Source organism: Rousettus aegyptiacus, unplaced genomic scaffold, assembly GCF_014176215.1.
Source record: "Rousettus aegyptiacus isolate mRouAeg1 unplaced genomic scaffold, mRouAeg1.p scaffold_m13_p_1, whole genome shotgun sequence".
In the NCBI taxonomy this organism is placed as follows: Eukaryota; Metazoa; Chordata; class Mammalia; order Chiroptera; family Pteropodidae; genus Rousettus; species Rousettus aegyptiacus.
The window spans coordinates 65,537,843-65,565,744 of NW_023416284.1; the positions used below are offsets into that span (position 1 = coordinate 65,537,843).

Consider the following 27,902-nt stretch of genomic DNA (forward strand, 5'->3'; position numbering starts at 1 on the left):
GAGCTCTGCTTTGAGAGAAAAGCCTCCAGTATGTTTTCCTTCAGTGTAAATGGGGTTTCACACAAAGACGCTGATGCCTACTTGCCCTAAGGCTGAGCTAAGGGACCAGGTGGTCCTAAGCTCACCTGCAGGCCTGGGCTGGGTCCTCTGGGAACACCCAGGGCTGCACAGCTCACAGATACAGAGGAGGGATGAACACTCCCTGAGCATTTACTGTGAGCTGTGCCTGGCAGAACACGGTGACATTAGTGCCTCATGATGAGGCATTCTAGCCTCCCTCTGCTCTTCTAATCTTAGCTGTCCTGGCCCTGCAGGATCTCTAAACTCTGCCTGCTCCTCATCCCACTGTTTCCGGAGCTGCTGCAGTGATGCGGGGGAGCCCTCACGGGGGGCCTGGCCTGGCGCTCCTCTAGCTGCCAAGGGACTTTCTAAACTGTGATGAGTTTCCCGGGATCCGCTCGCCGTCTCCGTTGCTCTCAGTGGAGGATTCTGATCTGCACTATGTCCTTGTCTTCCTCACTGAGCTGCAAACTGCTTTGAAGGCAGCAACCTAGCATGAGCCCGGAGACAGAGACTAAAAAATATCGGAGACCTGCAGGCCCTCCCCCACCCCACCCTCACTGCCCACACAGAGTGAATCTTCCATAAGCCAACCCCTCCCCTCCACGGTTTTTGACATCTGAGTCTCTGCGTGTGTGTGCTTTCTGCCACCGAAAAGATGCTTTTTGCATTCTTCATCTGGCCAACTCCTATTCAGCCTTCAAAACTCATCTCAGATGTCCCCACCCAGATTGCCTAGCTGCCCCAGATTCCAGACCCTGCTTCAGAGGCCCCACAGCTCCTGTGCCTAACCCTACAGAGCATTTCCCACCCGGGTTGTGGTCTAAATTCCTGTGTCACTGTCCTTCCCTGCCTCCTCCACCATGAACTGGCCTGGCTGGGCTCTCAGTAGGTGCTCAATCAAGGCTGAATACCTAATACTAATAAACATTTACTTAGCCTCACCCTGGGCCAGGCAATGGTATAGAGGGTAGTTGGTATTATTTTCCTCCTTTTATAGGGAGAGAAAGACCAGGGGAGGCAAGTAGAGGTGGGGTTCGACTTAGGTGGGTCATCAACAGAGGCTGCACTCTTAACTACCAGCCCTTACTTCTAGCCACTGTGAAGACAAGTGGGTGGGAGGGAGAGTGGCCGCACTCTGGGTGAGTGAGGACAGGGTGGTGCCCATTTGCAGGATGGGAATGCTTCAGTGGATGTCCGCCTCAGCCCTGGCCCCGGGACTAGAGCCAGGCACTGCTGGGCAGGTAACCTTGAGACAGATGCTCGGGATCACCCACTGTTCTGATGGCCTTCTGGGTGTCAGCCCTGGGCTCAGTGTACGGGGTGGCAGATGCTGCCCAGTGCCCATTCTTAACTTTGGGGTGGCTCTGTCTGGCTGCCACTGTATTTCGAGTGGGTAACAACAGCCCTTGTTTTATTTCCCTCTCAGACTCACTGGTTGGGCCTGGTCTGTTGGCAAAGACCTGAAGTCAGTGGTTCCAGGAAGATAAGGAAATGGCAGTGGACTTGGGAGGGAGGAAGAATAACAGCTCTGCCCTTCGGGCCTGGGGGCAGGCAGAGGCCGGCTGGTTCCTGCTCCAGTCTTTGCCCTGGGGCCTCTGTCCAGCCCCTCTTCCAGGGGTGCCTAAAACCAAATGGGAGTGGGGCCCCACCAGGAGGACAAAATGCAGAGAGAAAGAGAACGAGAAAGAGGGCAGGCTGCATGCTCCTTCTGCTGAGAACAGACTCGGTCGGGCTCTAGTATCAAGGCTGCCAAGGCAGTGTGCGAAGGTTCCAGATCCTCCTGCGAAGAGTGCTCAGGCATCTCACCTCCTACACTACCACCAAGCCCGGCCAGAGGCCACAAGGAAGAAGGGTTCATGGCCCCTGGGGAACTAGGCTGTTCTGTGAATCCAGAGCCATGTTCCCACAAGGAGCTTCCTCTACGGAGAACCCAGACAGGCTCATGCCAGGCTCCGGGCCCGGAGGCATGGTTCTGCTCTCAGATCTAGCGCCGGGCATGAGTTACTTACTAGAAGAGGAATCCTAAATCCTCATACTGCCCAAACCAGTTTACCTGGAGGTAAAGTGAGTTAGAGTTTAACACGACAAATTGTCTGACCACTTGGGAGCACTGCCCAAAGACACTCAGCCGGCCACGGGAACAGCCCTGCTCTTCCGGGGCAGCCCCCTTCCTGGCTGTCTTCTCGGGGCCGACCCAGTGTCCCTCCCTGCCTCCCCCCACACCCAAGGACCACTTTCTGCTCTATCAATGAGGTCATCTGCGTGACCCCTCAGTCGTGTTTTCAGGAAGGTTCCCTCCCCCTCAGAACAGTCAACAATGACTAATGTTCCTTAGGACTGTCTGGGAGGCTTCCTGCCCCTACGTGAGCCCTTGATCAACTGGAGAACTCCCTGCGGGGTGCTCAGAGACTAGATTTCCTACCATGATTCATGACCCAGGAAATTCATTTAGGAAAACTCAGTTCCTAAGTAAGCCCTGACCTTTGAAGCTAATTGACTTCACAGAGCTACCAATGAAAAAGAGCTTTAAACCTCACAACGGCCTCAGCTGTGGCTAAACGCAGGGCTCTGCCTCTAATGCTGAGGAGTGGGCTGGGCTCGCCCCAGCCTGAGGCACCTGCCTTTTAGAAATCTCTTTCTGAAGAATGAGGCTGCCTATGAACAGAAGAAGCCACCCCTAACTAAAGGAAACACTTCCTATCAGAAATGATGATGATATAAACATATATTTAGTCACATGACTAGTCATGATATGTTGTTTGATGACAGATTCAGGGTTTGGAATAGTGTGTGCAGATGGTGCCATTTTCGTGTTAAACAGATCTGCATGCAATCATTTACATGCCTCTATATGCAGAGGAAATGTTAGCAATGGTGATTACCAGGAAACCCGATTTTGTGTGATCTAAATTTTTTTCTCTTAATCTGTATTTTACAATTTTTCTAAATTGAGCCAGTAGTATAAGAAATCAAGTTAATTTTTAACATGTTTATCTTAAATACCATTCAATAATAATAATAAATATATACTGTGTATATGTGTGTGTGTGCATGTCATATACACATGCACACATTACCAAGGCTCTGCTACTCCAGAAACTACATTTTCATCTACAATCTACTTTCCTTTCAACTTGACTTTACCGGTTCTGACAGAGTTGAGGCCAGGGGAGAATTTTAAAATCAGCGGGAGTGGGGTGGTGGGGAGGGCGGCATGGCCCTCGGGGCAGCAGCCTGCCATCCCTCTGTTCAAGGTGAACTTTACAAGCTTCCTCCCTAGGCAAAGGTTGTCCCGGCCTAGGGTTCCCACCCCTTAAATCAATCCCCAAGCTCGGGTTAACTTCTGACTTTTCCTATGAGCAAAGCACTCAAAGGGCAAGGCACAGTGAGGTGCAGCCTGATCCCTCTCTCCCAAACTTCCGAAAGCCACAGCACAAAGCCCCGCCCACCCAGGCACCTACCTTGCAGTCCACGCTCAGCATGTGCTGGGCGATGACCTTGGGGTCGTTGCTGGTGAAGAGTTCTTTGGCACGCTTTAGCATTGCTGTTTCCAGGGGCTTGTTCTCAGGAGGAAGGAGCTTCGACTCGAAGTCGTTGGGCCTGAACGAGGAGGTCGTCTCCAGAAGGGGCATCACAAATTTGACCTCGTCCTCCTGCCCCTTGTCCACCTGCGCTGCGCCCGGTGGCTCCCAAGGCCTTGCCCTGTCATCATCTTCAAGAATCAAATAGTTGGTGCCAGAGTTCCGGGGGCCCGGCGCCCTGTTCTGCTTGGCTGTCAGCAGCTCCACGTAGCTGTCCTGAGCACAGAAGGGCAGCCTTGCTCCCCTGTCACAGCCTGTGGCAAAGGCTGGGTTCAGTTCGCAGTAGTTGGCCTCCGAGTTGAGACAGGTGGGTGGATATGGTGGAGCCTTGAGGAGGGGTGCCTTGCAGGGCTTGGGGGGTGGCTTGGGGCACAACTGGCTGTCGGAGCCCCGAAGTGCCTCCCCTGCCCTAGTGTCTGAGGAGACTCTCCGAACCACCGCTGGGCTCAGGGTGGGCTCACTGCCCGTCCTGAAAACGGGTGAGTTTGGGCAGGGGCCTATGTCTGCACCCGGGGATTGTGGGGCCAGTTTACAGCCTGTGGAGAATGAGAAAGTCAGAAAAAGCTCAGCTGAGTGGAGACCACAAAACAAGAAAAACTAGGTGACAGCACCCTACCCCTTAACTCATGCCCTTGGATTTCAATTTTTACCCTCAAAAGATAATTTAGTGTGTCTGCCCCATGCCCAATCTAAAAAAGAATAGAGCATTTTGAAGGCTAAATTGGCCCCACCCCACAGTTCTGGGGGAATTTAAATCCCAGGAACTTCTGACGGCTGGGCTGCAATGTCATTTTATGGCCACAGAAGGTGAGGACAGTCAGAACGGAGGAATACACTAAATGTAGAGGGCAGTGAGTGACCTAATCTTGCCCTAAGAAACAGAAATCTTTAGCCACATCACATAAAGGTCCCCGAGTCACTCTCTAAGCCAGGGTGGATCCCAGCCAGCTTTAAGGAAGAGCTAGAGACACATTAGGGAGGGAGAGAAAGATGCTGAGATAGCCCTTAGCAGTGAGTGACCTAATCTTGCCCTAAGAAACAGAAATCTTTAGCCACATCACATAAAGGTCCCCGAGTCACTCTCTAAGCCAGGGTGGATCCCAGCCAGCTTTAAGGAAGAGCTAGAGACACATTAGGGAGGGAGAGAAAGATGCTGAGATAGCCCTTAGAGAAGTAGTTTAAGGGGCATCAGGAAAATCACATTGTAGTGCCGAGGAGGGTCAGCTGTAAACAATAATAAATAACATTCCCACGGGAACCAATGGAATCGCCTACTTGGTTTCTCTATATCCCACAGGAGAATGGAGAGGAAGAGGGGTCTCTGGACAGCTGTTTCACCGGGAGCTCAAGGATCCCCCTACCCACCTTCTGCCTTGGGAGCGGACTACGGGGGTACATTCATTTGTCATGAAGACCACTAGTTAGCAAATGGGCTTAGAATCAGAAAACCTGAGTTCAAATGCTGGCTTAGCCGCTTACCTGATAGATGACTCTGGACAAGTTACTTAACCTCTGTGCCTCAGTTTCCTCAGCCTCGAAAAGAGAATAATCATGCCCATCTTGAAAGCTCGTTAAGAGGCTTAAATCTAGCATAAAGTGCCCAGCTCAGAGGTTCGCATCTGGGTATAGTCCTACAAACCTGCACACATGGAGCATTATGTCGTTCCCAAATTAGGTGACCAGGACAAACAGCCTGAAGGAAATCAGGGTCATGCCATCCCCCTTGTCCCTGAGAACTCCCAATGACCTACCAATCGGCAGGTAGCTCTCCGACTGGTGGGCTTTCAGGGATAAGGCTCTTCTGTCCTGCATGTGATCCAGGCAGGCAGGCTGGCTGCCACTCTTCTCTTTATTTCTGATGCAAAAGACAAATGGGGTAGAAATGTGTCATTAAATCATAAAATCTTTAGGTAGCGTCATGGAAAGTTTCTTTAAAAAAAAAAAAAAGATTGCTCAGAATAAGAGTGCTACGGCATAACCAAACAGTTCAGGAATTTCTGCTAAAGGAAGAAATTGCTGATGGGGGCGATTAGTACATAATTGTGCCATGGGCTCTATCCCCACATCCCCGTGACCAATCCAGTTAGGTCCTAGGACGCCTCCTCTGAGCCTTTCCATCCCATTGAGCAAAGCAAGGTAAAGGTTTCATAATACTCTCAGGAAAAGCTGATGAACGCTAGTGTGTACTTTTAACACAGCCTGAAATTACTTACACACCCGGGAGGAATAACTCATTTAACTAACATGCGATTGATTCCATCATGACATAACAGTATCACAGTTAGGAAGGAAGCTGTAGGGCAGTTTCTACTTCAGTTAAACTCCCCAGTGTCCCAAATAATCCACATGATCACCTAGGGAGGCTGTCCTACCCATCCTTCTGGATGCGTGGGAGGTGGGAGGGGACACCACAGCCAGCCTCGCTCCCGCTGAGTTGGGAAAAGGGAGGAGCCTGGTCACCTGGGGTCAGGGTCTGGCAGCTGGAAGGCACAGAGCACAGCCACACAGCAAAAAGGTGGAACATAACTTTCGACACAATTAGCTAGCGTTCCTCTGTCCCTTGCCAATTCAGACTGGGGATTTTTCTAATTAGCACTGAGGAACAAAATCTCTTTTGCTAGAAGAGAAAGCACCACCGTACCAGCCAAGTTGTAACGAACTTTAATCGGCCCTCCCACAAGCTTATGTCACCGAAATCACAAAGTTCTTTCCTACCTTTGCAAGCACCAAAGACAAAAACCAAACACTGTATCCCCCTCAAAAACGAACAAACAAACAACAACAAAAAACCAAACTCCCAGCAACAGAGAAATTCCAGCAACCCCTCAGAGATAAGGCAGGGCAGAGGTCAAATTCCAAAAGGCATTGGCTTCTGCGGAGAGAGATTTAAGCAATGATCACCGGGAGCAGTCAGACTCCACTGGCCAGAATGTGGACTTGGAATGCAACCTGGCTGAGAGCTCACACCTTTGCCTGGGTGGCTGCCTGCCAGCCAACCAGCGGGCCCCACGTCAGTGAAGGTGCAAGAGCTGCTGAAGGGGTGGGGGCAGGGCGTTGAGCCATCTCTCCCCTTGATCCCACCCCACCCCCACGGTGAGACATTTCTGGGCCTGCTGCCTGTGCCCGGAGGTGACAAAGCTTAGGGAGCTCTGCTTTCAAAGGGCAATCAGGAGAGTGGCTCTGTTAGGCCTATTTCCTTAACTTAGAGATGTTCTCAGCCTTTCTTTCATTACATATCTTAAAAAAAATAGTTATATTTTAAATTCAAGTCTCTGAGGGCAGACCAGGACGCCTTCCTCCCAGTACCGTACTACTGGGCAGGGGTTCTCTGTGAGGACAACTACACTGGCTCTGTTCATGACACTGAATCCCTGTTCATCGGTTGAGAAGCCAACCCCAACTCCCAAAAGAAACAGAAGGAAAGGATACCCCTTTAATATTTTAAGGGATTTCAAGCCCAATGTTATTACTATGTAAAGGATAATTTCTAAATATCTTAGATAAAAGTTCTTCCTCCCTCCCTGCACTGCCCTAAGTCTTACATTCTACTGCCCCCTAGAAAATAATAATTGTTATGATTAATAACACTTAGCTAGCACTTATTATGTGCTGGCACTATTCTAAGCACTTTGCATATTTAAATCATTTAACCCTCACAAGGCTGCTTTTTCCAGATGAAGAAAGGCCTGGAGCAGCCAAGTAGCTTGCCCAGGGCTGACCAGGTGAACAGTGGGCCAGCACTTGTGCCCAGGTGGGTGGGGTCCATAGCCAGACACTGATAAGCATCTCCCGGAATTTCCTAGTAGTGTGGCCTTAATTTGTGTGATTCAGAGTCCTGTATTTACGGCCTAGAAATTACAGTTTATGACATTTCTTCCTGGTCCAGAAAGAAAACCAGTAAGTGGAATAAAACACGTTGGCTTAAGTGTGTAAGCTTGAGGAGCTGGGGGCTGGTCTTCGCCCACCATGCCTACCTCTTCCCTACTTGCCTTTCCTAGCACAGTTTCGATAATATGCACAATGTGCACGTGGACTCTTAGCTGCACAAGAGACAGGTCCTACGTAAATACAGGCACGTCACTGCCAGTTGACAAGTAGGGTCTTGCCTTGATTCCCAGTTCTCTGAACTCTCCCCTATTCCCCAAGGTCCAGATTGCAGACCCAGGCTCTTGTCTTCTTGTCTGAGAAATCTCTTTTCTTCTGAGTCGACCACCCTTTCCACATGGACCAAACCCTAATCTAAGCCTTCAGGCCTAACTCTCCCACTGAACCCCAGAACTGTTGCTGAGCACTGGGACTCAGCAAGCGCACAATCATATCTCAGATGGAGCAACCAGTTTTTCCTCCAAAGTCTACCTAATCTGGTCCCTCCTGTGGTATTCGGCTGCCCTTCTCCACTGTCCCCAAATGCAGAAGAGCCCTGGAACCTCCACAACTCACTAAATTGGTCTTGTGGCTCCTCTCTCTCTCCTTGCCCCTCTTGCATATCACTGTCTAGTTCTATTCCTAGGACACCCCATTCGCCATGTTGAGTCTTTGAGGGTCCCCTGAACTCCGTAGCCTGGCATCAAGGCCTCTGAGATCTGGCTGGGGTCACCCTTAAGCCTACTCCTGCCAGCCCCACTGTTTACTCACTCCAAGCCACTCTTGCCCTTTTCTATCTCTACCCGCATGCTCAGGCTGAACCCCACCTGGAATACCCTCTTGTGCAGCATCTATCCAAATTTCCCCTTGTCTTCAGACCAGCCAGAATCCTACCTCTTCACAAAATCTCTCCTGGCTAACCCACCTTCCGCAGCAACTACGCCATATATTTTTGGCAGCAACTCGATTGGGATCAAATCATGCACAGCCTTGTGACAGCTATCCCAGTAACACCTGGCATCTCATTAACATCTTTTATTGTTCCTCTCTTCCAGAGTGAGCTCCTCATCTGCCTGACTAAGCACGGGTGCATCCAGAGTGCCCCCTCACGGTCCCGACGCCACCTGAGGCGGCCCTGACCTACCTGAGGAGGTTTCCTCTGGTCAGGCTCGGCTCTCGGGCCTGGACGCTGCCCATGGTGAGGCTCAGCCTCTTGGCCACATCTGGCCTTCCCTCACCAAGGCTGCCCTCCTGGGCCCGGCCCGGAGAGGTGCCATAGCGCTCCTCCAGACACCGCAGGGGCACCGTCCTGTTGATGGGCTGGAAGATGATGGCTCCGCTCTGCTGGGAGATGGGCCGGCGGTTGCCCACGTAGCAGCGCACCAGGCCGGGGATGGAGTCGAAGCTCTCCATCTCAAACTGGTACTGCACGCGGCTGTAAGCCTCGCTGAGCCGCAGGACCGTCCGGCGAATCTTGAAGTGCTGAGCGAGGTTCTTCCACTGACAGGTCAGGACAAAATTTCCAGGGCTGGACAGAGAGTCTCTAACTAGGAAGTCGCCATCTCGCTGCACAAGTTTTTCTGACACCTTGGGGACAAAATGGTGAGTGATGAGTAGCAAAGGCAAGTGAACATTCCTTCTAAAAGCCGCATTTCTCCCCCACTTCTTTGGGCCAACAGAAGACAATGCCATTATGTCTCTTCTTCCTCAGTTGGCTCTGGATTTTTTTCAAATGTCAAGTTCTTAGAAGACCCATTCATTCATTTAAGAACTACTTGCTGACCACTTACTATGTGCCAAGCACTTCTGTAGGCACCGGGTTTATAGCAGTGAATGAAGCAGACTCCCCATTGTCCCCACTGTCCTGGAGCTTCGATTTTGAGTAGAGAGATTCTATTTTAGTGAGGATAAATAAGCAACAGGTATGATAGAGGAGATGTTGTAAGTTAAGGAAAAAGTAAACTGCGAAGGGAGAAGTGCTTGGGAGGGACTCAGAGCTGTTCTTGTAAACAGGTTGGGCAGGAGGGTGTCATGAGAAGCTGACATACTTGAAGGATATAAAGCGACAGGAAATAAGAAAATTAGTGTCTAGTGGGTCTGATCTTCCCTGCCAACAAATCTGAACATACTGATACTGGAGGGCCTGGTCCCTCATCTCATAGAGTTAGTGGAAGGATTATACATTTGCATACATAATATATGTAAAGCACTAGGACAGTGCCTGGAACACAGTAGCTGCTCAAAAATTGCTAACTAGAGGATGCTGACATTTATAGCAAAAGGTGCAATGTGCTCATTCCTGCAGCCAGACTGCCTGGGTTTGCACTCTGACTCTGCTGTGTATCTATGGACAAGTTACATACTCTCTCTGTGGTTCAGTTATGTGATCTGTAAAACAGGGATGATGTTATCTATAGAACAGCTATAACGATTTAAAAGCGTAAAATGTTAGCTACCATATTATTTTGTTACCATGTTCACTGATGATCTGGAATAATGTATAGCTGACCATTTACACCCATGGCAAGTGGAAAACAGATTTTATGATCACAATAAGGAGAAAAATGGTGGGGACAGTCATTGGTTCTACAAACTCTGACAATTTTCCCAGGCCATTCCAACATTTGATCAGTAAGCTTAGAATAGCATGCTACCATGGTTACTTTAAAATTGCATCTTTGCCTTAAAAATATTTTTCCACATGGAAATTCCATTTCTTGAAATTGAGCCTGAAGAAATAATTATAGTTATGAACATAGTAGTTATCTTAAAGGATGTTTGTCAGAGTGCCCAATAAATAATGGTGCATGTGTACGATGGACATACATACAATGTAGAATGGTGTAGAAGAAATTTTATAGCTGGAGAAAATTCCCAGGATATATCATTAAGTGGAGAAAGTGGGCTACCAAAAACTATATGCAGTATGATCTCATCCTTGATTTAGACAAGTCTGGGAGGGTTTATGTAAACTGTTCACAGTGGCTCTCTCCAGGAGGGGGAATTATGGGTGAGAGTTTAATTTTCTTCTTTTTTTGTTCCCTGTGTTTTCTGCAATCAATTTTAAACTTAAAAGAGAGAGAGAAAAAAGAAGTTAGAATAAAGATTATTTCTTTTATAGTGCTAAGAAATCTGCTACATTAAAAAAATAATTCGCAACATGATGCCCTTCCTCCTACCCACCCCTTTCCTGTCATGTTATCCTGGGTGAATGACCGGCCAGAACAGGTTACAATAAAAACCCAAAGAAAATTCTGTACCTCAATTCTGTACTTATTTTATTTTTCAATTTCTATACTATTAAATGAAATAACATTATTCATGGCTATCACTCAAACGACAATCACACGAAGTACATTCTAGCCCATGAGTCTGTGGTCACTGGTATAATTATTATTCTTCCCCATCTCTGGGCCAGGGGGTGGAGTGGGGGAGGGATGGAGAGTGAAGAATTGCCGGCCACTCTAGGGCACAGGAGGCCTTGTTGCTCGGTGCCACCGGCCCCCGGGATACCCTTCTTTTCCCCTGAAATTAAGCCATTGCCTTAGAAAGGACACACACTCCAAAGGGTGTGAGGCCGCCGGCGGCTGGCCGAGAGTTCAATCATCTGAACCACAGCCTGGCCTTGCACTTCTTAGGTACCGCACTGTGACTGCTGCCTCCTGCCCACTCTGTGCTTACCGCCCACAGAGATACCTGCTTTTGCGTCACTCGCTCGCTGGGTGTGTGGGATGCCCTTTGCTTTTCTGATCTTAGCTCTTCCTAAGGCGTCCTTAGAGATAGGCCTCAGTTAGTCAATCGGGCCACTTTGTAGTATTTGTTTTTGGCCAAACTGGGGCTCACTCCCACGTGGCCTTGATGCGTGACCCTACAGGGTCATCGATCTGGGCGTCGTCTGAGAACAGCCGCGCATGCGCCGGCGGGGAGCTGGCCGGTACCTGTCGGGGGATGCGGCCGTGGTACCAGGCGTGGCTGCGCAGGTCCTCACTGCTCAGCAGCAGCTCCTCCTCTAGCTCCTTCCTCAGCCTCTCCGGGGTTCCGTCCATGACGTGCCTCTCCTTGGAGAACTGCAACACAGGGTGGACAGAGACTTCCCACCATGTCCAGGCCAGCCAGGCCAGCTGAAGATGACCACCCGCCTTGCGGTTGGCCGCTTCGCCAATCACACCGGTGTGTGCCCAAAGCCCAGTTCAGGTAGGGGAGCCTGGATAATGATTACAATTAGCTGTGACCTTTCATTTCTCTGGCTGTAAGTGTGTGGTAAAACTTTCACCTGCCCAGGGGACTGTGATAAGAGAGTCAGCCAGGCCGTTCCTTTTATTGGTCTACTCAGGTAGCAGTTAAAAACATAGGGAGCTGGAGAGGGGTGCCAGAGAGAAAGACATATGTGGATAGGAGGCACGGGGAGGCCACAGAGGAGCTTCCTCACTCTCCGTCAGAACTGCTCTGGGAACTGAACACGGAGCCGGGAAAGACAGCGGTCCCCAACTGGCCCACGGTCCTGGGCCTGTAGTACAGTCCTGCCCAGAGTGTGGCCCTGGGCCCATAGTGGTGGCTTGATGTCTCTGCAAATTCCAGTTCAGGAACTGAATCAGGCTTTGGGAACTTTTAGAGCAATTGGATAGAATAATTTTGTGGCTCTTGAACCCATTAACAGAAGTCTACATTTATATTTTGTACGTCTTCAATTTCATTTTTCTAGTATTTCATTTTTATGACAGATTGGAAATCGAAACTTTAAATCCAAACAAACAACTGGTCTTTCACCTCAGATAGTTTGGGAATCACTGATCTAGGTCATCGCACAGCAGCCAGGACAGCAGGTCTGGGTGGGCAACACTGGCTCTCGGTTCGGTTTCAAACCCACGCTCACTTACAGCATGTGAACTTGGACACCTGCCCAGCTCCCAGCACAACCAGGCTCAGGGACAGCTGACTGAAGGTCATGGAAGCAGAAAAAGGCCATGTCCTTGTGTTTTCCCAAGTTCCCCAGCCTGTCCTCAAAAGCCCTTCGGAACCACAAAACTACCCTCACCACACTGCTCAGCACCTTAGCAGGGAAAGAACCTCAAATCCCTCTTCGCCAAAGAAAAGGAAAACAGATTTGGGATTTTACAGGAGGATTCTTATCCTTGAGTCTTTCTGGGCATGTTGGCCCATGAAAGCGCTGGCAGCAGAATAACTCAGGGGCCACTTTCAAGGCGAGGCTCTGGCTTACTAATTGTTTGCTTTCCCCTGCTGCTCTTCCCCACCATTGTTCTTCTCAGTGCAGGCAGGAGTGTCTGATAAGCTGACTTCGTGTCAGAGAGGCTGGTGTCAGCTGCCCAAGATGCCTGCAGGCAGTGATGTCTGACACTGCTTTGATCATTAATTACATACAGGTGCTTCTGAACACAGCTCACTGGAAAGACTTGAGTGTAGAATGTAGACTGTCAACCGGGCCACATTTACTGATAGTTTACTGTCTGTCTTGCCTCCCACTCAATTATAAGTTTCCCAAGAGCAGAAACCCATTTGCCTTCTTCCCAGCAGCCCTCAAGCAGTGCCTAAATATATTAGGCACTCTATTCACTGAATGAACAAAAATACCCCAAGATGAGGAACATCTATGGTTTTTTCTTAGTTATTGAGATTCGCCTCTTTACTGTCAAATTATTTGAACCCCTATTTTATCTAAGCATGTTCCCACACAGCTAAAGCAGACCTCCCTGTCTCATGTGGCCACGTGACAAAGTTCTGGCCAATGAGGGGTAAACCACAGTGCTGGTGAAACTCTGAGATGTGATGCCAGGAGCTGCAACACTGTCCCGGACCATGGGGAGGAAGCCACACCCTAGGAGTGGGGAGCAGAAGGCAAGAACCGGACCCGGTCCCTCACAGCTGCGGGGTCAACACGCCAGCCCCAGACTGCCTGCCTGCAGTTCTTCCACGTGATAGTCTGTCTTGTTTAAGCCTGTTATTTTGAGTGTTCCTGTCAGTGGCAGCTGAACCAAATCCCAAGGATACTGTGACCCTGGCCCCTTTTTAGGTACTCTGATGGTCCGTATGCCCAGCCTAAATCCTCGTGCTATGTCCTGGGCCCACCTCTTCTTGGTCTGAGCTCTGAAAATGTAGAGATCCGCAGGACCTATCCTCTGTGAGCCTCCTCTGAAAGTGTACCCTCTTGCATGTCTCTCTGGATTCTTCTTTCTCTCCAATGGCTACTGCCCCCCACCCCCACCCACTCTCTCTTTCTCAGCATCTCTCAAAAACATCAGATGTTTTACCATTTTATACGCAACAATCTTTCACTCCGGCTTTTAAGATATACTGTTTTATACTTGTTAACAAAAAAATAAAATCAGCTGTCTTGTTACTTCTGTCCTAACTCCTTAGAGGAAAGTCCATAACTATAGTTCTCCCGCTGGAGACTCTGGAGATAGGGCATTCTAGGGAAGTATCTAGAGAGGAGAGAAAAGAAGCTTAGTAAGACTGACCCAAATATTTGGGACGGAAGACCAAACGTCAAAAAATATGCCCTTAAGCTCTCGAATAAATTGTGAGAAGTTAGGAGGTTATGCAATTGCCTAAACCTGTATTTTAAAGGGGGAGGAGAAAAGAGACAGGGAGGGAGATGAAAAGGGACAGGGGGTAGAGGATGGAGTTGTAAGGAGGGAGGGAGGGAAGGAGATCCAGAGCAAGCGAGCAATTGCAGAGAACTCTTCATTTCGAGCCAGTGAGGGCTGGTTCTACTACACTAAAACTAGGGTTGGCTGCTGGGAGCTGCTGCCTCAGAAGACGATGCATGCCATGTCTCTCAAACAAATGAAGAAGGTAATTCAAAACTCACCCACATACGGTCACCCTCATCATTGAAGAGTGGTTATTTTGGGGGTGGATGCCTTCTAGAACTTTCACTTACTGTTTTAAGCACATATATAAATGCAACTTTGATTATTCTTTCCAAGTTCCTATATTTTGAGACCTTGACCTTGGCGACTATGATTTTGCTGCTATAGATAAGTACTTTGCTGGGCTGTCAACCCCGTGGTTGATGGATGACCGTATAAGAAAATTTGACAAAATGTACCCATTTGTATTTCTGAGAGCATTGTGATTGACATTAGAGCTCCCTGGGGATCAGGGATGCGACTCCTGCTTCATGGGACAGGTCACAAATGTCTGTGACCAAACTTCTGCTAACAGTGCCCCCTTCCACTTACTCATTGCCTTCTGGGAGGAATTTTAATTCTTCCCATTTCGGTCATGGCCTAGGCTAGTTGTAGGGTATTTTGAGTCTATAAAGTAACTTAGAGCGATTTAAGGTAACACAATAGTACTTCTGCCCTTGACAATGATTTTATCCCATCTGTGTGGTAATCTGCATCCTCCGAAAGTCTAGTTCTACTCTTGCCCTTCTTTAGACTACATTCCAAGGAAAGCATAGGAGAGAAGTTTTTACTGACGCTATGTCCACATGCATTATTTCACACATAGCCCAGAATTAAGCATGCGAGGGGACAGAAGAAGGGGCAGGTCTCAGCACTCCAACAGCTTCCAATCTTGGGGAACTAAAGAGGACACGAGCATATTATGCAAATCATGTCCCGTTCTTACAGCCTTTTTCTTCTGGTTCGTATTTTCCCACTCTTTCACACTGGTATCTGCAGCCACCTTCTGAACTCGACGTGTCCCAGAGAAAGCATAGCACAGCTGTGCTCCCCCAGAAAGTGTACACTGAATAGACATGCGGCACCCACTGGCCCTTTGGATTTTGAATTTTTCAACTGCCAGAGAGAGACGGACAGACAGCAAGAAAACTCACAAATTATCAATCTTTCACAGAAATGCTACACGTGTTACTAATGGCCATATTATAATAATACTTTTTCTTCAAGGTCAAATTCTCTAACTTATTTGCCCCTGAATTTGAACATCATTCCTAGAAGGCAAGTCAGACTCCTTGTTTCGGAGCTTCGTATCTTGAGGGAGATGGTGGCAGTGAGGGGGAGGCCAGGGACAGAGGGGACTTGCTGCCCAGGCCCAGGCCCTGGCCATCCTGAGCTCTGCCCCACACGGCAGCTGGGGTGCAACTTCCGGGGGAAGGGAAGTTGCTGGGCCTTTGATCAAGGACATTCTGCCCACGGGTCTCAACAGGTCCACTCCAGGGACCGAATGCACCCACAGCCACCATGAGAGAGAGAGATGCAGGTAAGACCCACATCTTCAACTCTAAGGCTTGCCCTGACTTTGATCCGCCAGAAATTTGGGAGCAGTTCTTTTGGGGTGGGGTGTAAGAAAAGGTGCTATGTACATAAATTAAGTAATAAGCATACCTTGATCAGGAAAGAAAAACAAAGGAAGAATGGGGGAGGGGAAGAGGGAGGGTGAGTAACTACTACATCATAGTTACGCACTTAACTGGTTCCCACTAACTTCGGGGTCTGAGATGAGAGGTAGGTAAACTGATAACTAGGGCAAATGCGAGCGTAGATGAAGCCCACACTTGCCACATCGAAATGAAGGTCAGTTAGGAAATTCATAAGTTACTACCATTGTTGCTTTCCACGGAAATCTGAGTTTGGCTACATCTTTCCTATCACCAGCGTTTTAACAACCCTCATGGCAGCAGACGTCACGGCACGGTGTTTAAGAGTATGGCCAGCCTGTCCTCTCCATCCACAGGCTACTGTGCCACTGGCCGGCTGAGTGACTTTGGACAGGTGGCTTTACCTTTCTATAGAGCATCACGCTCCTGGTCTGCAAAATGGGGATAATATGTGCTGAGATGTTAATAAGGACGAAATGGACCACTATCTGCAAAGCACTTAGGCCATACGCTGGCACACAGTCAGCGTTAACTGTTAACTGTTAACCAGGCTGCTACTCATCTGGTCATATAAACAAACAGTTCATGTTTGAGGTGGTTAAGGTCTGATGCGTGGTGGCATAGAGAGTCCTGTTTGGGAGGAAGCAGTTAAGGAAAGCAGCCTGGCATTTGTCTCAGTGCCTGCTGGCTGCCTCAGTCCTCTCGCCTGCCCCAGCACCTCTGGTCCGGTTACAGGGCCAGGACTGGTCCTAGCTTGCTCAGGCCGGCTCAGAAAATCATGCATATCACTCTGAAAATGGAATGAACATCTCTGCAGCCCCGCACGGCCCCCGGCAAGTCTGGTCTTGACAGGCTGAAATAGCCAGAGCCCAGGAGATGGCTGGGAAACACATTCTGGAGGCTCAGAGCCAGCTCCACGAACGTGCCGGGAACTTCGATTAACGCGGAAGCCCACATTTCGACAGTTCTCCCGGGAAGGAAAAGCTATTTCTGCTGGGGAGGAATGGAGAGCGAGGTCTCATCTTGCAAGGGCTGCATGACATTAGAGCCTGCATTTGAAATCCGGCACAACAATGGGACCCGAGGTTTGTGTTCCTCAGTGCTGGGATAAGGGAGGGTGTGCACACCAGCGTCTGTGGGAAAGCCCCAGAGGAGGCTTCTGACACTCATTTGCATGTGGGAGACAGTTGAGAGGATTAAAAAAAGATGGCATCTGCATTATAATTAATATTGATTTTACTCTGTCCCTTCAGTAAGAAAAGCTGCCCAGTTCCCACAGAATTTTAAATTGTGCAAATCACCAGCAAAGACCCAGTCCCCCGGCCAGGGAGCTGAGGGCGGAAAGAGAAAAGTCTGCAGAGGCGCCATTTCAGGGCCATCAAGAATCATGATTAAGCAATCTGCCAACCATCCGGCTGCCCTGGTCCCTATCCTCACGAAGGACAGTCTGGGGAGACCACACACGGAGAAACAGTTTAATAGTCCATGAGCACTGGAAACACGCTGCCTGGATCTTACCCCTGCCCCTCCTGCTCTGTGTCCTGAGCAAGTCACTCCACCTCTTTGCCCTTTCGTTTTCTCCTGTGTCAGAATGAGAAAAGTCACCTTGGCCCCATGTGGGGTGAGGAGGAGGAAGGAGGGGACGGGGAATCAGGGTTGGCCCCTGAGGATAAAACTTGAAAACAGGAGGGGTATTTTGGGGCATTTGAGCTAAGAGTAGTTGGGCTTAGGTGGATGGAGGTTGTAGCTGGGGAGGAGAGGGGTCGAAGCACACAGAAGTACCCCAGCAGGAGCGTAATATGTGTGTGTGTGTGTGCGTGTGCGTGTGTGTGTGTGTGTGTGTGTGTGTGTGGCATATGTGTATCACCCTTCTTCCTGCCAGGGGAGCTCCGTTTTTTTCTCCAAGCCTGTGGTTCAGACTGTACCTTCCTGGCCATCGCTGGTTGACCCGGGTAAGGGCCCCTGGCCCCAGCTGGCCCGATCAGAGTTCTTTCTGGGATTTTTCGAAGTGGAGCTAAGTAACGAAGATGCTCTACCCACTCTGCTGACAACATCATGCATGATACTCTGAAGTATGGAGGTTGCTTCACCTCATGTTTCCTGCCAGGTGGATCAGGTGAGTGCACTGAGAATGAAACCAACACACAGAGGGACGGAAGGTGTCCAGTGGCACCCACAGCCCCAAGCCCCAGCTGATTACACTGACCCGTAAATTCCCCCTGTGACCTAAGTCCTGATCCAGGAAAACAAGGATTGAATGAAGGGGAGCCTGGCACTGCAGGCTGAGGAGTCACATGTTCACACTCCAGATACTGAAGGGTATTGAAAATCTCTGCCCAGTTAGTGGGGTCATCACTTCCTAAGTTATATAGACATCTAATCACTGTGTTGTACACCTGAAACGCATATCGTATGTCAACCGTAATGGAAAAAAAATTAAAATTAAAAATTTAAGAAAAGGAAAGAAAATCTCTGTCCAGGAAGGCCGCAGGCAAAACAACAACAACAAGAACAACACTCCCCGCCCCCCCCCTCCCCCGCCTACTTTTAGCGAGATCAATCTGGCTACAGTGAGAACAGAATAGAGGGGGCTGGAGGCACAAGGCTAGTCTCGTTCGAAATGAGCTGCTGGTGAAATTTCCATCTCTAGCCCTTAAGGTTGGTGCCAAGGTAGGATTTAGCAGAATCTACTTCAGAGCTCAGATGTCATCAATACCGATGGATGGGACTCATCTTTTCTGCAAAGCACGGTCCTCCCCCTTTCCTGCTTATTGACACCACCTCTGCCCTCATTACCCAAACTAGAACCCTCAGAATGGCTTCCACTGGTCAAGAAATTCCTCATTCTACCTCTTACCAATGCTCATTCTAATGTCCACTGAGGTTACTCTGTTCTAGTATCCCTGAACTTCTGTAATAGCACCCTGACAATTTTCCTCCCCTGTCTCTGGTCATATAACCTACCTACAATGTCACAGACTTGGCCTATCACTCCTGGCTAAGAGACTTTAGTCAAGGGGTGCCCCAGCTAGGGCTGACAAGAGATCCAGAGTCTCTTCTAGACTCCGCACACACACACAAAAAAAAAAAAAAAAAAAAAAAGATGGGCTTCTTATGCTTAGTTTCCACTCACCCAGGGCTCGGACCTGGTCCATGGGGGACACACACCCCCATCCTGCCCTATCCTCCCAGATCTCCGAGCTTTGAACATATTCCTTGCAGCCCGGTGAGCTGAACCACCACCACTGCTATATATTGACATACATACAGGAATCTAGGTCTGAATTTGCTAAGAGGCCCAGATCAGGAGAAAGCTGTGGAAGCCTAAGTGAAGCATCCTTGTGGACCCCCAGAAATAACTGGGAGATGCTTGATTGGTAGGGAAGACAGGCAAGGGTACTGTCATTACGCAGTGGGGCCCATGAGTCATCAGATAGAGGGCTTTAAAGTTTTTAGATCTTTATTTGAGTCCATGGGTTGCTGAACCCTGGGGAAATATTTGTTATGTTCTGAAGGGCTCATAGTCACATACAAATGAAACCCAAAGCCTTCATAAGGCAGGTGATACCCTCCTCCATCTGGCCCTGAGCCCTCTTCCTTACACGCACTGATACAGGCGTGCTGGTGGCAGGGACCTTCCATGGCTCTCTGAATAGATTGTCCCTTATTTTCCTCTTCCTTGCTTCTGTCACATGTCCAGCAGACACACACGCCTGTAGAAGTGCCAACTGTGCAGCTTCGTTGGAGCTCAGGCTGGGGATTGGGGAGAGGATAGAGGGGAGGATGAGGTGGGTAGGGGCCTTGAAGGCCGCACTAAATTAGTCTGATTTTATCTATGGGGGCAGGGAATACACCAACAGACCCTACACAGTGGGGCAATGCTGTCTGCTGGGCACATGCTCTTTGGGGACAGAGGCCATGTCTTATTTGCCTTTGGCTCCCAGAGCCTAGCCTGGTGCCTGTCACACAGCAGGTAACCAGTAAACACTAAATGACCAGACTAAGCTTGGCTTCTTGCCCTCCTTGTGACAGCTTCCTTGTCACTGGGTGGGGAGGAAAGGAGAGAGTTTGGAGGTTGGTCAAAGATAGGCAACAATGGCCACCCTTCTAGACTTCTCATTTCTTTATGCACCTTTATGTCACAGGACTATCTGACCGAATGCACAAGCTGGTTCTGTGCCCGATGCACAGTAGGTGCTCACTTGGAACAATGTAGAACTTGAACCTCCTTTCTAATTCTAGCCATAAGAATTAACTTCACTAAAGATTTTTTTTTTTAAGATTATAAAATCCATCAAAAGGTTTTAGAGATATCTTGCCCTAGAGAATTTAGTTCTAATGAAATAAAAAAGCTACAAGTTGGAACAACCAATTTCTACTTAGGCATAGGTTTGTTTACTGTTCATTTGAGTTCAAAGTCAATAGTTCTTGGGATTCTGAGTAGTGTTAAAATGTTCCATCTGTGCAGAGTGACGCTGACCACCTGTGAGAAGGCACTTTCTCTTGGTGGCAAGCACTTTGCATGCATACATCTCAAAATTAACAAGTACGTGAAGTTATTGATGGCTCCGGCTGGCTCCCAGGTCTGCAGAACACAGGTGTGGGAGTGGCAGTGTGCGAGTGCAAGAAGGTTTCGTGTTTTGCACAAGGCTGAGACGGCCTGGTACCTGGAGTATATATCCGTCGGGGCCTTGGATGCTCAGTTGGTAAATTTTTTTTGTTGAATTTTCAAAATGAAAAAAAAAAAAGAGGAAGAGAATGTGTGCATGAAAACAGGAGAAGGAGGGGAGGGGAGGGGAGGGAAGAGAGAATGAAGAAGGGGAGAGCAAGCTCCTGGGCTGTTCTCTCCTAGTTAGGAGTGTCAGGTCACAACACCCAGAATGCCACCAGCTTTCAAACAAAAGCTTCTTTCTTCTGCCCTGAGCCAGCTTATCAGTTGAGGGGGAGGTCAACAACAGTCAGGCCTCTCATCAAGTTGTACCAAACAACAAACACCACAGGTCAGGTTTCTAGAATCTCATCCAGAAATTATGATCACAAAGTTATAAGTCTGACTTGCATTCTGGGTCATCATGTAAAATTGGTCTAATTTCAGAGGGAAGACTCTGCCCTCCGATGAGCTGGTGGGAAACCCCTCAGGGTCGTGCTGTGAACCATCACCAGGTGGCCCAAACTCAGGCGATGCAAGAATCCAGAAAGACAGACACGCATCTCAACTCACTGAACTCTGACAAGACCTGAGATGACACAACGCCCGAGTCATTGCAGCCCCTAATAATTGTTGTAAACATATGAGGAGATTAAGCTCTCCCCTCTGAGAAAAGCACTCTCTCAAAAACCAGTACACAAAGCATTCTGAAGTCTCGCTAAGGTTGCCACATCTAGGCTTGTCTTGCAAGTAAATCTGCCTAAAAATGAGATTCTTTGGAGATTTCAGAAACTCGGCCCCTTTGAAGCCCTGCCTTCTGTTGAATTTCAAGCAGTGGACCAGTTCATAACCAAATTCCAAAGTATATCAAAAGCTTTTAGAGATCCGATTGGTATTTTTACCATTGAAAACCTGCATACATTGATCATGAACCCACAGAACGAATAAATTTCAACTGCGTCTTAACCCTGCCACTGGCCAAAAAAAATAAAAATCCAGTTCTTCATGAGTTTCAAGTACAGCAACTTCAAGTACAAGCTCTTGAATGTTTTAATCTGAAGTAGAAGGAAAGGAAAGGGGATGGCATTTTTGGCAATCCTAAGGCCTTGAAATGAAACAATTCATATATTGGATTCTGTTTCACCTTTTGGATTATGACTTGCCTAAAAGTATTTTATTACAATCCAAAGATAAATGAAGAAATGCTTGAATTTACTAATTCAACTTTTCCCACTGTGGTGCGAGGCTAGAAATACAGTTTCTCATGCTAAGAACTGTGATTAAAGTCAAAGCCTTAACTTAAGCAAACAATTAACTTTGTAAATAAATGTCCAAAGAGGAAAAAATATCAAATTCACATCTTCCATCTCCTGTTTGGTAGGCAAAAGCCGAGGGTGGCATGAGCAATTGGGCATTTCGGCCTGGCCCTGCCTAGTATGTTAACATGTCGTGACTTGGCCACTGGCTCCGGGATATGTACAGCATAGTGGCACTAACTCTAAGGGGGTGTTTTTCATACATATAATCAATATACAAATTTTTGATGGCTAACAGTTGCCTGGCAGATGACAATAAAGTGTCTTGAGGAAAGGGTGCCTTATTCAAATTCACACAAAGACGCTCTATGGGCTAGCAGGGACAGGCTCGGAGGGTGTCCCTTGCCTTTTAGATGTTTGTCCCTTGACAAATGGAGACCTCTGTCTTCTGTGGGCCTCTTGCCTCTGAGCCTGCTCCTTCCAGTCCTTGCCATGAAGCAGGCTTTGCAGACAGCTTCCTAACCCACGCTTACTGCACCCTGTTGGCCAAAGTTCTGCAGAAACGATCAGGAGGTCAATTTTAATCAAGAGATTTAGAGTCATGGGAACGCTGTGCTTCCGATTAAACTCAAGGACTTACCAGGAACCCGCTGTGCCATTCTGAGGGGTGACACAGATGTGGGTAAGACAGACTCATGGCCTGACAGGGTGAAAGCCTCTTTGAGGAGACAAGACATCTGAAGAGAACGTGCAGCAATCAACCACGAGTGGTGCTGCTGGTGTTCTCGGCGCTCTTTCTCTCCCTTATCTGAGGTCCGAGAGGGATTCTGGCCCCTTTGGAGAAAGGAATCAGTAGCAAAGAGATTTCACAAAATCTCAATAAGTTTCAGCTTTCTGAACCACTTTGATTAATTTGCTATTAATGTTTAAGCACCTTAACGATATGAATTTCTCTTTTCTAAATCCTAGAAAGAAGCTGTCTTCAGCGAAGATTCTGCAGATGGTTTCCTATGTCATTTTACCACATGTTAATTAAACCTGTGTAATTTATCACACTTTACACCAGATTCTCACTTCAGTGCCACTAAAAACTGATTTGCAATTTGCTGTTAAGATGCTTCATTTTCCTACTACATGTGATTTTTCTCTTCATAGACAAATAATGATACAGGGGCCATTACACACCGGCACACACAGGGCAATGCCTTCAAAATCACGGAGAGCCCAAATCCGAGACATTTCATTTTATTCATTATCAAGCCTTATCAAAGGCTTATCAAAAGAGTCGCAGAACCTTTGAATAGGAACTGTGAAGAGGATATTTGTGAAACACCTACTTATCAAGGTTCTGAGAAATTCCCATTAAAATTCTGTTTTCCGTGTTTGAAAATGAAAAAGTCCAATTTAATTTTGATTTGTGCAGACTGGAGTCTGAAAGAGTACACCCTCTAAGCAGGCAGCAGTAACTTAACTCTCCATCCCAAACTAATTACATTAGAATCACTCTGACCATTCCCACGGCTCCCTTTGATGTTAAACTCCCGTTGCCTTTTATCCCCAGTCATTCTCCAGGCAAGGTCTCCTCCACGCCTTCCCATCCTGTAGCATCTTGAAGCTATTGCCTTTGAAGCTTGGTTTTATTTTAATGGAACACCAAGGGACTGAAAATTATTTTTCACTGGAGGAGACTGATTTCAGTCCGAAAACTACAGGAGGAATTGTAAGTTTGACAGGATGCAGCACACCGAGCACCAAAATGGCTTCTTTCCTTCACAAAGGTTTCCTACACGTGAGGGCCTTCCTTGCTCAGTGCACCGGTGACGCCAGATCTCCTTCCTCAACCAGTAGGCTTGCCCATCGTGTTTCTTACCATCTTGACAAAGTATTAGTTATCCATGGGCTTACTCATTGATTGGCTCTAAGGGGGTCTCTCACCTTTCCCTGGTAATGGATAAGCTAAAACACGATGACGTTTCCAACAGGCCGTTTGTTAACATTGTGCCATGCTGAGAGCTGAGGCAGGTGCCTTCCCCTCTAGATCAAATTTAGATGATGACTTTTCAGGAGCAGCCCTCAGAGGAGCAGACATCCAAATCACCCCCATGAGGCAGCCCTGTATCCTGATTCCTCCCAGCAAGAAATCGGATGTGCCACAGTTCAGACGAAGGCTGCAGGTCACTGGTCACACTGAAAGGTTTATTGGGCCGGCGAAACAAAGGGCTCCAAGTGAAAGCTAAGTACAAGTCTGACCTATGAAAACCCCTTCTGAACTGTTTTTCTCCCTTTACCCCTACCCTCAAGCGACTTCCAATAATACCTCTCCCTCGCGCAGGGTTGGCACACAGGCTAAATGAGACAATGCAAGTGAAATATTAATCGCCGGGTCTGGCAATAAGATTCTATTTAGCAATAGTCGTGCTTTGTTAACATCTATAGTGGATGAGAAAACACAGACTGCCATGAGTAAGGCAGAGCCCAACACGGGTTAGAACACCCACTGACCAAAGTTTACAAAACAAGGAGAACCAAACTAGAAGTCTTTACCATGGGTAATTTAACCTTGTTAATTCTACATCTTAATTCAAATTATGAGTGATTTGATACTCAGCTGTTCACCAAAATAGATGCCCTAGTTCCTCTTCAATAGGAATATCGGGAAATCAAAATCAACTTAATTCATCCTTTTTGTAATTCGCCTCGTACAAATGAGGCACTTCTGAATAAACAAAATGCATGTGGTCGAAAGACAGGAGATGCAACTGGAAGGAAAATTGAGACATGCCGAACATAGAGAAAAATCCAAAGATTCAGAAGGCCTTCCAGCGTGGGGTGTGGAATAAATGACTTTCCAAATTCTCTCTCTCCAAAATAGTACTGTGACTAACAACTGTCTCAGAAATCTGCTCTGGGACAAAGTGCATCATACGTCAGGGATAAGAACATAGTAGGTTCTCAGTAAAAAAAAAAAAAAAAAAAGATTCATCGGAAGATGGGTTTCAACCAAGCATCAACTCCACCACTTCCAATATACAACTCACACGTCACTTTAAAGGTATATTTCTCCCAGAGGAGTTCAAAGCTTTTGCATTCACGTATCTCATTCAACAAGCTTTTTTAAAACCACAAATACCATGCTAGATGTCATAGGCAGAAACACAGAAAAAGCAACCGGACAAGACACCCGACATAATACAACTCACACGTCATGGATTCATACGCTAACCCTGGAGTTAAACAGGTAGCAAGAATATTCATATCTCAAGAGAAAACATGACCAAGGCGCTGAATTTTCATGATTTTTCAGACTTATGGAGTAAAGGATTGACTGAAATCTAGAATCTGTCTCCCAAATTATAGAAAAACTGGAAATGTTTACTTGGTACAGAAAAGACTTGAGGGGAATATGAGGACTGTGTTAAGATATCTGAAGGCTTGGGCTGTTATTGTCCCAAGACGACGGGTCAGGTATTCCTGGTTCAGCTCCCTAGGGAAACAAATACAGAATTCCCACTGGTCTTATTTGTAGGTACCCACTCATATCGACTAATTTGGTATGCTGAAAATAGACATGCTCACAATAGAGAGGGGGGAAATATGCATCTGAAGGGCTGTCACATCCTTTTAACTGCAGGATAAGGTGGACATTGCAGGTGCATAGATTTTGACTCAGTACAAGGAGGGACCTTCTAGCAATTAGAGTTGTTTAAATGTGGAAATGTATTGCCATAAGGGCACAGTAGAAATAGAAAAGTAATAAAATGACCTTTATCAAAGGGTGAAGGCAGGATAACTAATTAGGAAGCCACTAAAGAATTCCAAGCAAAAGTAGGTGAGGCTAGAACTAGTATAGTACTTGTGGTAGAGATAAGGAGAAAGAGGCAGATGAGAGAAATGTTTAGGACTAACATCATGAAGACTTGGTAACTGATTAGACATGGAAAATGAGTAAGGTGAAGATGCATAGGAGCTCCTGGAAGATGACTGAGCCACCAACACTTGATACAGAAGCACAAGGGGAAAGCAGGTTTGTGGAGGAAGACGTAGGGCCCAAGGTGCTTGTGGGCCACCTGCATGGAGTATCTTGCCAGGCTATAGGATCCAGGTGCCATGGAGAAGGGTTGGACAGGAGACACAGCTTGAGAATCCTCAGTGTAGAGGGGATATCCTATGTCAACGGTCACCTAGAAGGTGGGTATAAAGGGTATAGGAGAAGAGGGCTAAGGTCTGCTGGGTTTTAAGAGGTAGGCTAGAAAGAGAAACTGAAGAAGACAGGCATTCTTAATCCAGGGGTTTCCAACCCCCAAGGCATGGCCACTACCTATCAGTGGCCTGTTAGGAATTGGGTCACACAGTGGGAGATGAGTGGCGGGTGAGCAAGGGAAGCTTCATCTGTATTTGTATTTGCAGTTGCTCCCCAGTGCTAGCATCATCGCCTCAGCTCTACCTCAGATCATCAGGCATTAGATTCTCATAGGAGCACCAGTCCCTGGTGCCCAAAAGGTTGGGGACTGCTGTCTTAGTCCATTCAGGCTGCAATAACAAAAATATCATAGACTGGGTGGCTTAAACAACAATCATTTCTCACCATTCCAGAGGCTGGGGCTTTTAAGATCAAGGTGCTGGTGGATTCAGTGTCAGGTGAGAGCCTGCTTCCATGTTCATAGATAGATCTCTTCTTCTTGTGTCCTTACAGAGCAGAAAGGGCCAGAGAGCATTCTGGGGTCTCATTTATGAGGACACTAATTCCATTCGCGAGGGCTGCACCCTCATGACCTAATCACCTCCCAAAGGGCCCATCTCCTAATACCATCACATTTGGAGGTTAGGGCTTCAACAGGAATTTTGGGAGGACACAAACATTCTGTCCCTAACAGCAGCACAGGACTGGCCAGGAAAGATTCTAGAGAATAGAGTGTGATGTCCTAGAGGATGAGCGAACAGACTCTCAGGAAGGAATAGACAACAACGTCAAGTGCAGTACAGTTCCAATACAATTGGAATTGGACAGCACCCACTGGGCTTGGCAAGGTCACTGGTGGGGTAAAGGAGGCTGAATGTACAATGGGAAGTCAGTAAGCAGAGGCTGTGTTAACCAGCTTCAGGGGGAGGCAGCCAGGGACCAGGAAGGAAGACATGGAAATGGGGATTATTTTTAGAATGGGAAAGATTGGAGCATGTTTATAAGTTAAGAGGAAGTGTTACTGGAGAGGAACAGACTGAAGATCCCTGAGGAATCTTTGAGGAGGGCTGGTCATGGGCACCGGTGGCAGGACTGGCCTTGCTGAGGGAGAGGGACACTCCATCCTCGGAGGCTGGAGGAAGGAAGTGAGGATTATGGATAAGAATATGGATATACTGTGGCTCGTGGGGCAGGGATGGGGATAGAAAAATATGCCTGATGGTCTTAACTGCTGCTGTGAAGTAAGAAACATGATCTTATTTATGAGTGTTAAAAAAAGGCTTCAAGAGAAGGTGGAGGGAGCAAAACAGGAGTGAGCTGAGCAAGGACAGGCGGAGCTGATGGGAGGCTTAAAGGACATGGCATAAGCTAGGGGACATGCTGTTTATGCTCCTCAAACTCATCCCACACACAAAAGGACCAACGCTCGAACCCTCACCCCATGTCCCATCCGAACTGTTCTCTGTCCAGCGCACAGCCCTGCACACCCCTGAAACCCCTCTCTGGTTCCATCTCCTTCCACTCCTCAACTTCGGCCCGAGTCCTTTTCTCTCCCCCTTACCTCTCCTACCTACGTCTCTTTTAGGTGTTGCTCAGTGTTACTTCCTCCAGGAAGTTCCCTGGCCCAGGGCTGGGGTAAATACCTCTGCCCAGGGTCTCGCAACATGCTGTGTATTCTTCCTGCCTTTGCCTTGGAGATTGCTGGTTGCTTGTCCATCACACCCGCTGGACACGGAATTGCTCCTTCAGGGCAGGAATTTTCACTCTGTTTCCCCAGCACCCAGTAGGCCCTCAACATACATGCTGGGAGTGGGGTGGGGGTGGAGAATGAGCAGATGAATTCTGAGTGGGAGACTGGCTCAGTGGTCCCTCCATTCTCATCTTACTTAGAATCTAGGATTCTAGCTTATTGATTCTTTGTGCATAACTGCTTTTGTAAAAGCACTCATGTTTTAGAGTGGACACTGGGGAGAGTTGTTCTCTGCACAAACCGAAAGATTGA

The 27,902-nt window shown here is 47.8% G+C and overlaps 1 protein-coding gene and 1 long non-coding RNA gene across 9 annotated transcripts in view; one reads left to right on the top strand and one right to left on the bottom strand.

The window, feature by feature from the left end:
• The window catches only part of BCAR3 (BCAR3 adaptor protein, NSP family member), a 184,072-nt gene that overhangs the window by 17,489 nt on the left and 138,681 nt on the right, over window positions 1–27,902 (bottom strand). For 7 of the 8 annotated variants that reach the window (XM_016134229.2, XM_036236555.1, XM_036236562.1 and 4 more), the window contains 4 exons: window positions 11,447–11,575; window positions 8,653–9,095; window positions 5,396–5,499; window positions 3,525–4,180 (listed from right to left, as the gene is read on the bottom strand). In XM_016134229.2, coding sequence (XP_015989715.2) covers window positions 3,525–4,180; window positions 5,396–5,499; window positions 8,653–9,095; window positions 11,447–11,575 — 1,332 coding nt within the window. Of the gene's footprint in view, window positions 1–3,524; window positions 4,181–5,395; window positions 5,500–6,359; window positions 8,631–8,652; window positions 9,096–11,446; window positions 11,576–27,902 lie in introns of those variants that run through there. The other variant, XM_016134231.2, reaches the window with a different exon arrangement.
• LOC107504764 lies at window positions 16,516–23,192 on the top strand. The gene is made up of 3 exons (XR_001595531.2): window positions 16,516–16,901; window positions 17,699–17,932; window positions 20,912–23,192. It is a non-coding gene; the product is annotated as an uncharacterized LOC107504764 (long non-coding RNA).